General features: G+C 37.0%; 1 protein-coding gene across 1 annotated transcript; it reads left to right on the forward strand.

Annotated features, from left to right (window-relative positions):
• Positions 1-275: 275 nt before the first annotated feature.
• LOC116159045 (lipase member H-like) lies at positions 276-7,386 on the forward strand. Its single transcript, XM_031471939.1, has 3 exons — positions 276-470; positions 5,669-6,421; positions 6,476-7,386. Exons 1-3 carry the CDS (start codon positions 422-424, stop codon positions 6,691-6,693), a joined length of 1,020 nt encoding a protein of 339 aa, XP_031327799.1. The 5' UTR covers positions 276-421; the 3' UTR covers positions 6,694-7,386.
• The last annotated feature ends 3,569 nt before the right edge of the window (positions 7,387-10,955 follow it).

Below are 10,955 nucleotides of genomic sequence, written 5' to 3' on the forward strand. Positions count from 1 at the left end.
TTCACAAAAAGTGAAAATAATAGCAATAAAAGTATTGTGTGACATTTATTTACTAAAGACGTTAAAAAAAGGCACGGGGTCAACCTTATGTCAAGGTTAGACGAAAACACACACCTTCCACGTGCGAGGAGATGAACTGGACCGCTTCCGATTTCGATATCCGAAAAGATCGACGCATGGTCGTTCCGTCTTGCCAACCTTGTCCTACTATAAAAATTTGACGATAATTGGTCAATAGTTTATATTTAACCAACCTTACTATTAGGCATCAAGAACGTAACCGTGAAGGTAACTACAATAAGAAACCTTGAATTCCTAATATTTCTCGCCCCTTTCACCTGGTAGCAGAATTTTTTTCATTTGATTAGAAACAATAATACCGAAAGGCTGCGGCACACCATTTAATTGTGTGTAATAAATAATGAATCGTATCCTTTATTTGTGCGTATTCGTGTTTGTGTTTTCAACAGGTGAGTAAAATTTTATAAATTGTGAAAATTACTGTAATCAAAATTTTCACTTACGTAGACGTACGTACCTAATTGCAATATAATTGCGGCAGAATGCAACGAATTTGAAGCTTCTAATTGGCGATAATTTACAGAATCTAAATTTCTGATGCTTTCATTATAAGAACAAGCGGAAAATTAGAAATTGATTTTAATTATCTGCTTACAATGCTGACTGAAATAAAATAATTAAAGAAAGTTCGAGTGGCAAACTTCCGATTTTTTCTGAATGCCTATCCCTAACGTTGTAGTTCACTCAACGATTTTAAAGTAAGTAGAAACACCACCACTGAATGAAAATCCTAAAAATTCCCATTTTCTCAATATTACCATTTAAACCCCTATAGGAGAATATTATCTTCGTATATCGCTACAAATGCTATTGTGTTAAGAGATATTCAACCCAATCATCTCTGCCCTACACACAAATTCAGTACATTCCTTTAAATGGATGTGTAATATATCCTCGTAAAAAGAGCATTAGAGAATATATTCTTTCCCTGCCATTATTATTACTTTTACCAACTAACGGTTTCATTGATTCCCATTTCGCAGACGGGAGTCGACGGAGCCCTGTTTATATAGTAATTAACCGTATAAGAATAAAAATTTACGACAACCTAATAGAGGATAATTTATTACAACTTGTCCAAAAACACAGATTATCCCAATGGACCTATACAGGGTGGTTCAAATTCGTGGCTTACCATAGTAATCTCCGTAACAATGATAGATAAGGCGTAGGTGAATGGTGGCAAAGCTGGCCCTTTTTGTGATTAATAAAACGCTTTTTAAATTTTTGAAAATCTTTGAAAAAACTAGGACTTTCAAGACTTAATTATAGCCGAATGTCGTAGAATTAGTCCTTTAGTTTTGAAAAATTAAGATCTAGGCTAGTCCGTGATCAGAATAAAGTAGCAGAGGTGGCCGGTAGCGGTATTTTTGTAGGTGGGGATTAAGACATCCAAATTATGGATCACTTGATTCTTCGTTTCATTTAAAAATTTGTGGGGGTTGCGATCCCGTGCACGCAAGAATTCTTTTTACACCAAATTGGCCAACCTTGATGTAAAAATCGGTAGGTTTTTACCGAAACATGAATTTTAGGGGTACAAATTTTCGTTGGAATACCTTGTATGCCCTTTCCTGAGATATGTGATCCAAGAAAACTCTAAAAAAGGCCTGAGCAGTTTTGGAATGTGTCCGGAAAGCCTTTAAACTATCCATTGGACTTTAATTACCGCTCAAAGATTTTACAGGGTTATTTCATAAGGTACGACAGCCTAAAAGTCCTCGGTAAGGACCCAAGAAATATTCGTAAATGTACCCCTATCAGAAGCTTTAGAAGGTCTGAGATGGTGACGATAAGGGAATGATCTGGAAAGGTCCAACAGTGCTTGTAGAACCATTGCTACGGTTTTTGAGCGTTTTTACATTTGAACCTAATAATACAAAGAGTAAAAACACCATATCTCTTGACAATCTCAGTTCCTTTATAGTCGTAAAAAGGTTTTCGCCCTAAGGCGAGTTACTTTAGCGCATTTTCCATACCTTTAACGGTACTTTCCAAAAGGCTATGGCTATTTTTTCTTTATTAATAGCATCTAAGGTTAAAATGCCAAAGAAGTATCTCAATAAATAAGAAAGTTGGCATTACGCAATCTACGCGTTCAGATATCTTCTGCAGCATGCGATATGTTTGCCTTTACTATCTATGGTTAAACTTACAAAGAAATATCTTCATAAATAAGTATGCACATTGACTGCGCATGCGCACATCTAATGTTTACAATATGAGATATGCTTGCCTTTAGCAGAAGCATTAAAACTTCAAAGAGATAGGTATCTCGATAAATAAGAAAGTTGTTATTTCACAGTCTGCGAAGGCGCATATTAATTGTCAAGATTTTTCTTGGATCAGGTGCCAGGGCTATAACCTACCGAAAATGAACTAAATATATTAAAAACCGTAGGAGTAGTTAAGGCTTCGGACGGACAGACAGAGAAAGTGGCTGCAATAGCGCACATCACTGTGTTAGAAAATGCGCTAAAAATGTGAATTCTACATATCTAGCATCTAGCATATGCGTTATATGTCATTTGATTGCTGTAGGAAACCCTTGAAAGCCTCCAAAACACATTGAGATATTAGGCTAGACGACGCGTTCATGCACTGTTTAAAAGATTTCCTAGGGCCTTCAACCCTCCTACGGAGCATTAAGCGTTTTCCAGAGACTCCATAGATTATAGGACTGAAAGTTTTATAGCTTTCAGGGTCTCTCTTTTTTAGCACTTTTGAATCGTTATTTATGCTCTTTGCGGTGTTAAGACGAGTTTGGAAAAGCATAAAATTCCAACAAGATTTCGAAAAACGAAAAATGCTCTGCAAAAATCAGAAGCAAACCCTTTAGATCGTTTATAGGGCTTCGTGAAGCTTAAAAGGTACCTTCCAGAGTTTTCCAAGTATTTCCCTAACCAAGCAGAGCAGTGATGCAATAACCTAAATGTGTCTAAGAAGTCCAGGAGTGTAGATACCTGTATGATTTGAAAACGTACTAGAAGGCTCTAAAAACTGTTTGATAATTCTGTAAGTCCTTAGAAGCTTGCAATATCTTAAAAACACGTTTAAAACAAAATAGTCAGGAAAATGACACATAACTGGCGAGGAAATATTGAAGTACGAGGTCCCTTTGGGGCCGAGTCAAGTGGTGTCATTGTACTGTGGAGTTTTGTATTAAATTTTAGCCGAAATCGTATTTTATTCTCGATTTTATTTCAATTTTAGTATAGAACTTTTGATTAATGTTAATCTGTAAGTGATGACATTATCAATGTGACAGGTGCGGCCGGTAAAGTCACAGGCGGCAGGAAAAGTTCTAAAATTTCTTGCACGAAAAAGAAGGTTTTATGACGGTCGTGGGTAAAAATCATATTTGAATGTATAAAATTCGTCATTGTTTGTCCTGCTTCTAGCTTCAGACTAATGAAAACCACGAGTAAGCATTTATTGTGGTCAGGTTTAAGTAGAACAAAAAATGTGCTCATTGAAAAGTACTTGTGCAATATCACCAACAGCCAGTAATTAGAGATCCTGAATTATGATTAGAACGATCTCATGAAAACCTTTAATATTTTTGAAACCCGTATATGAAATATGTCTAGCTGGAAAGTTTTGACGAATGCAAAAATCTAAGAATCTACAGGGTGTTCTATTAATAAGAAAGTTGGTATTGGCCGCTGTTCAACACACACCGTATAAATAGTGTTCCGAACGTTTTTTGAGCAAGCCCGTCCCCCCTATTTCTTATCGAATTTATTTCCTTTGACGGATACACACTGTTTATTAGAGACTGTTATTCTCAATAGCCGAAATCGGGTAATGTCCGAAATTTATAACCATAACGCGTTTGTGAGCACTGCAGTTCATTCAGAATACGATAAGGGTTTAATTTCGGATGAATGAGTAAAACAATTTAACTAACACGCGTTGCGAGTATACCCAAGAAACAACATTCTACTTTAAAATAAATAGAAAAATAATCACACAATAACATTATTTCTTTTTACAAGGATAGCTTCTGTGACATTTTGTCTTTTGAATTGGATTTTAACCCATTTCTGATACAAGCACATGCTTTACAAAAGATATATCAAACACGCGACCCGCGGGCTGCCGTTCTAAAGCCTTCGGCCCGTCACGATATGGACAAATTATAAAATTTAATTGTATCGTGTGTCCTATTTTGGTTTTGGTTCTAGTGTACCTCAGCTGTTTTTAAATAGAGAGACTTGTGTTTTTCGCGACCCTGTGCGACTATTTTGTGCAACTTTTAATGCCACAAACACACTCAATCTAGCACCGTTTGTTTCAGAGATACAGGGTGACAACGCAAAGTTTGACATTTTGGAATACCCATGTTAGATCGAGTGAAACTGCCTATTTTAGATATTTTTACGTAGAATCCAGTGGCGTAGTAAAAAAACTTTTTAACTACCGAGGTTTGAACCAAAGTTGGTTTTTTTAAATGCAACACCCGGTATATCTTAACGTCATTTTTTTGCATTCGGCAACTGCATCTCCTTATTAAAAAATTTAGGAGGTCTCAGAATTTTTCCCTGCAGTCGCCGAGTTAACAATTAATTTATTCCTTTCCTCAAATTTGGTATAGTGAAAATTTCGTTGATAATCCAATGCAACTTTATGTCAATTCAAGAGATAAGCGCATGAAAGTTAAATAAAGGTTCATATTTTTGAACATTTTTAGCGCATTTTGCAACGAAGTTGGGTGCGATATTGCAGCCCCTTTCTCTATCCGTCCATCCGTCCGACCCCTTAACAATTCCTCACAGATATAGGCAAACATATGGCATATAGTAAAAATCAGACGGGCGCATGTCAATTTTCTTTCTTTTAGGAGTTTTGGGAAGTACTGATAAATGCATGCAAAATGCGTTACTCGCCTTAAGGCGAAAATACGAAGCTCTGGATAGGAAATTATTTTGTAAATTACAGTTGTAACTTGGAATTAGTTTATAATTTACAGTTGTAACTGGGAATTATGCTAATTTACAGTTGTAACTGGGAATTAGTTTATAATTTACAGTTGTAACTGGGAATTATGCTAATTTACAGTTGTAACTGGGAATTATGCTAATTTACAGTTGTAACTGGGAATTATACTAATTTACAGTTGTAACTGGGAATTATGCTAATTTACAGTTGTAACTGGGAAGTGGGAATTATACTAATTTACAGTTGTAACAGGGAATTAAACTGATTTACCGTTGTAACTGTCAAGGATAATTCCCAGTTACAACTGTAAATTAGTATAATTCCCAGTTACAACTGTAATTTACAAAATAATTTCCTATGTGTCCTATCCAGAGCTTCGTACGAAAACCTTTTTACTTGTTTGAAATTTTCATCAATCCGTGTGAATCACTTATAACCGATTGTCAATAGTACCTTTCATTTGTTTTCACCCCCTTCCGCGCAATGATTCAGATTTTAGGTTTTTACTCTCCTAAAGCGAGCATCATTTCAACTCTGAAGAGGAAACTCATTTTGTATCTTTATCTGATATTCACTCAAGTTTGACAATATTTTCATGGTTAATGAAAGAAAGCATGAGACAAATTCTAATTGTGAAACATTTTAGGGCAACTATTTGAGGTGCCAAACGAGATCCTGGAAGATCTAGGAAACTTCGTATTTGGAACATTGGACGTTATAATCTCCGGCTGTGGACCAGTAAACCCTCGCCACGTAAAGTACATCTACTTCAATAACAAGAACGTAACGGAACCCATACTATTAAATTATTCGAACATTAACAGAGTAATACCAAATCTCCCAACAAAAATCATTATACACGGATGGTACGGATTGGCAACCGGCCCGACTGCGCTCGAATTAAAAGACGCTTATCTCAAGAGGGGCAGCTACAATATAATTTTTGTAAATTGGGAACACTACGCTAACGTTAATTACGCCGAGGCACGCTGCAGACTTTCCGAATTGGGAGATTTAATCGGCGACTTTTTGCAGCGTTTATACGCGAATGGCAAAGCGCACTTGAACCAAACGCACATTATCGGCCATTCGCTTGGAGCGCATCTTGCCGGGTATATCGGGCAAAGAATTCAATACCGAAATGGAGGACAAAAATTATCTAGAATAACGGGATTGGACGCGGCTGGTCCCGGATTTCTAGGATTTCCATCATATAGTCGTTTGGATGCCGGCGACGCTTTTTTTGTTGATGCGATACATACAAATGGAGCGCAATTTGGTTATCCGCGAAACTACGGAAGCGTTGATTTCTACCCCAATTGCGGTCTGTTTCAACCGGGGTGTTTGGATTATAATATAGCGGACAAAGCTACGTTATTTCAGCAAACTGTCGATAACAGTAAGTACCTACAATATTAATAATAACCGCGAAATTTAACCGATGCTCTTACAGTCGGATGCAGTCACGATCGAAGCATGAAGTACTTCATCGAAAGTATCAACTCTAGAAAGTTTATTGCTAGCGATTACGATACTTGCTTTTTATTTCATAAATGTAGACGAGGGGCGAAAAAGACAAGTGTCGTTATGGGCGAAGATTGTCCCTTTAGTGCGACAGGAAGTTATTGCCTATCGACTAATTCGAAGTTTCCGTACGCGAAAGGAAAGTAAAACGCTTGGCAAATTTTCCCGTACTAATAACATGGAAAATTTACGTCAACACTTGGAATTACAAGCTTGGCTCGGCAAATCTCTCAGATTACACCGTGAATACAAACAATAACGTCATTTAAGTAGTTGAGCAAACTTTAAAATTAACTTCCAGTCCGGCAGTTTAACCGAAGTTAACTTGCAGACATTCATACCAAATTCGTGCATATCGTACTTGGTGTTACTACATTTGACACGGTAGAATGGATTATTCGCAAAATTTAATTCCAAGTTTCCAAATGGCCATTGAATTTAAAGTGCGCCATACAAACTTATACTACGACAAAAGAAAGTTCAGGGTTATCCGACCTCAAACACTCGACATACAACTCAAAATTATGAACGGATTTTCCGAATATCGTAAATGAAAATTGAAAAACTCGAGAAAGTAGAAATTGGTTTCGAATGGACGTTTACGTCTCGGGTATCTCATTATTTATAGAATTACGTAGAGGAAAATTACACTTTTCGAAAGCATTTCGAGAGGAAAAAATAAAACTTTATTACGCATTCGAACCCTAAAGGCAGGAATTGAAATCTAGAAAGAGGTTAAGGCGTAAGTACCGCGATTTTCTGTTACGAAGACCATCTGGTGTATCGCAAGGGGTTAGTGATATAGGATTAGGTTATTACGTGATTAGAATACTTGTTAAATGCACTAAATAGAAATAAATTATTGCAATCGTTCATGTTTTATTATCGTTTGGTGGATCTCTTAAGCGCTGGAAGCGATGTATCGGACAAGCCCCCAAGAAGTAAAGAATCTAGATACATTATAATGTTACGATTCGCACGGTTTAGTAATAAAAGTCGGTTTAACTTTCCTTGCACAAAACGACTGTGCAGAAATGGACATTTACAACCGTTGAAGAAGTTGTGGAGCGATGAGTAGTTGAGTACCTTCTAAATACAAAAGATATATGAAAAACGACATAATAACTATAAAATAGGGGCCAAAAATCAAAATGTACATTTGAAGGTACCTAATAAATTAATTACGAAACAGTGTTTGGCATTGTTTCACTTTTCGTCCCTCAAACTTTAGTTCTTCAAATAGTGTTATTACACTTCCATCCAAAAGTGATACTTTTAAAGGTCTGATGGAGTACGTAAATTTGTACCAAACTCGCCTTGGGCTCGCTAAGTCCTGGTTCTGAAGCTATTTTTTTTTAGAAATTTCCAAGAGCAATTTCGAAACAAATTTACCTACCGCATCAGACCTTTACTCTGTCTAGGTTTATGCCCTGTTTATGCACTGCTTTTAAAACTATCACTTTTGCCTGCAAGCAATTTCGGCACAAACGTAGGCAGAGTAGAGGTCTGATGGCGTAAGTACTAAACTAGCCTCGGGTTCGCTCAGTACTGATTCTGAAGCTATGATTTTAGGTTCCAAGGGTAATTTAAAAACAAATTCACCTATCCCATCAGACCTTTACTCTGCCTAGGTTGGTGCCGAACTCACCTTCGGCTCGCTCGGCACTGCTTTTAAAAGTACAACTTTTGCGTGCTTTCCGCTCGTTCGTCGTTGAAATGGGCCTGTTATTCAGGCCCGTAGCAGGGGGTGCCCCACCTAGAACGTGGTCTTGTTCCCACTGGAAATGACGGTTGATGGGTCCTTTAAAAAACGTACAGGGGAAGTCTTTATCAATCTACCCTAGAAAAATACCGTCCACTCCTGCTACTTCATTCTGGCTACGGGCCTGCCGTTATTAAACTTCCACGCCAAAGTGCTCGCTCTAAAATCAGTGCAGGGCAAGCCGAATGCTAGTTCGGCACAAACCTAGGCAGAGCAAAGGTCTGATGCGGTAAGTAAATTTATTAGCAGATCTCTTTTAATTTTTGGGCAATTTCGAAACACATTTACCTACCTCATCAGACCTCTACTTTGCCTAGGTTTCTGCCGAACTCGTTCCTCATTGAAATGGGCCTGGTGTTAAACTTCAAAAAAAGTGATTTTACAATCAATCCTAGGCAGAATAGATGTCTGATGGGGTAGGTATTTTTGTTGACAAATCTCTTTTCATGCTTGGCGATTCAAGGGCAATTAAAAAAAAATATCTACATCATCAAACCTCTTCTATGCCTAGGTTCTATGAACTGGTTTTAAACCGTCACTTTTGCCCTTTTGGTATAACATTACGGCAGTTTTTTTATCGTTCAGTTGTAAACGATTGGATGAACACCATTGCCAATCACCATGCTGGCCGTACCCTCAAGAGTGTATTCATGTACTTAACTACATTGAGCGACATCATCCGGTTATAACAGAAAACATCCACCCTGCATCTCCGAGCGAAATAGCCCAAATTATATCTGCTCCCCCCAACGAAAATCACCTGGACATGATCGAGTTATCGACCAATAAATCTACTTACGACACTATCTGAAATTTTAGAAAGAATTATTCATACTCGATTACTAAAAATTGTGAAAACCAAACCACCCTTTCAATTTTGGTTCAAAAGAGGGCATTTAATTTGTCATCAACTCCAGGAAATTAACGAATAAGCTTCGCGATAGCAACGTACCAACCTACTTGCAAGCAATCATCTTCTGGTTCAAGGAACACAAAACCTTCGCTGTCACAAACTTTTACACATCCGACACTAAAGCAATACGTACTGGAGTTCCCCAAGGAAGTATACTCGGGACTCGGGCCTCTATTGTTTAACATCTACACATCAAATTAAAAACAGCTACTGAAATCACGACGTTACCAATAGTCTTGTCCCGATTTTTATTGTTACTCTTTGTCTGTACTAAATTAAATATGTCATGTATAACAATTCATTGTTTATCTCACAAAACTTGTATAAATCGCAATTTATTCCAACTGTTCCAGTGCCACAAACAATATTGCGGTTTAAATTTGTATATGTACCGAACTTGCACAAATATCCGAAGTTCGTGGGTCATTAAATGTGCAAAAACAATATTTACGCAAAGAGAATGTTGGAATCAGCCCTAAAAGATGTCGATGTTAAACCCATAAAAACCTCAGTTACGAAATCTGGTATTCCATTTAGCGCCCGATCCGAAATGTGCAATTTAACATAAATGTATAGTATGTGACTGGAAAGCGTAACGTAACATTTCATATTCTATATACCGTTTTATACCATGGGAGTAGACGTGATTAGTATGAGAAGAGAAAAAAATACAGATAGGAAAGATGAAGGAAGATGCTATTTAATGTAATATCGGGACAGGATAAAGGAAATTGGATTGGATGGCTGTAAAAGTTTATGACTGACAAATAAAATCAGAAAATATTCTTACATTCTTGAGATGTTGCAGTTATAGTATGCGAACGCTTGAAAATTTACCCACATCAACTTCACTCAAATGTGACTTAATACACTCTTGTCCCGTGGTAAAGGGTGGAATGTACGATTAATACAAACGCTCTATAGAAAGTTGCTCGCAAACAAATCTCTGAACCTTTGAAAAAGGTTTTTTCTTTGTTTTCAGGTTACCGGTCAATCGAGTTTGTGGTAGTTTACGTTTACTACCGTTTAGATTATTTTATCGCGTTTTGCTACATGAGCCGATAAAAAATTCGTTAGTTTCATAACGGACAATTATAGAAGTGTAACTTCCGTAAGTCACACTGCGATATTCTGAGCCAAAAATTGTATAACCAAAAAATGCCATCTGGTTTACCAAGAAAAAGTAAGCAACTTATTTCTAATCTATTGAATTTGATTTTTATTGTTACACAATTTAAAATGTGTTCCGGATTTTCTTTTGCTTTTTTTGACTTTGTTAATTTAGTTCGTGTATTTATATGGGCTATGACAGGGTTTTGGTCCCGAAAAAGGTTTCCCTGACATCACCTGGTTATGTGCGTAATATATTTTGTTCTCGTCTTTTCCTACGGACAAAATATGAGTTTTTAGTCCATTTTCTTTCACATTTGTGTATAAAAAGAACCGGCAATTTTAACACCGACTGCTACCGAGATTCGAAAATTCCGCGAAATGTGAAAGTAACGGTGGCTCTGCTCGTGAGCATGGGGTAAGTCAAGATTGCACTCGCTTCTCGACTTCTGCTAAGAACTGCGGGAGTTGATATTACGAAAAAACAATTAAGATAATTTTTTATAAAAAAATTTCCTTTATGTGCAAATAATAATGACCACCTTGTTAGGTAAAGATCACGACATAGACAAGTAACTACCGAAACATTGTTTTTAGTAATTGGTCAATAGAAGCCGTCGATGT

Source organism: Photinus pyralis, unplaced genomic scaffold (assembly GCF_008802855.1).
Source record: "Photinus pyralis isolate 1611_PpyrPB1 unplaced genomic scaffold, Ppyr1.3 Ppyr1.4_LG1, whole genome shotgun sequence".
NCBI lineage: Eukaryota > Metazoa > Arthropoda > Insecta > Coleoptera > Lampyridae > Photinus > Photinus pyralis.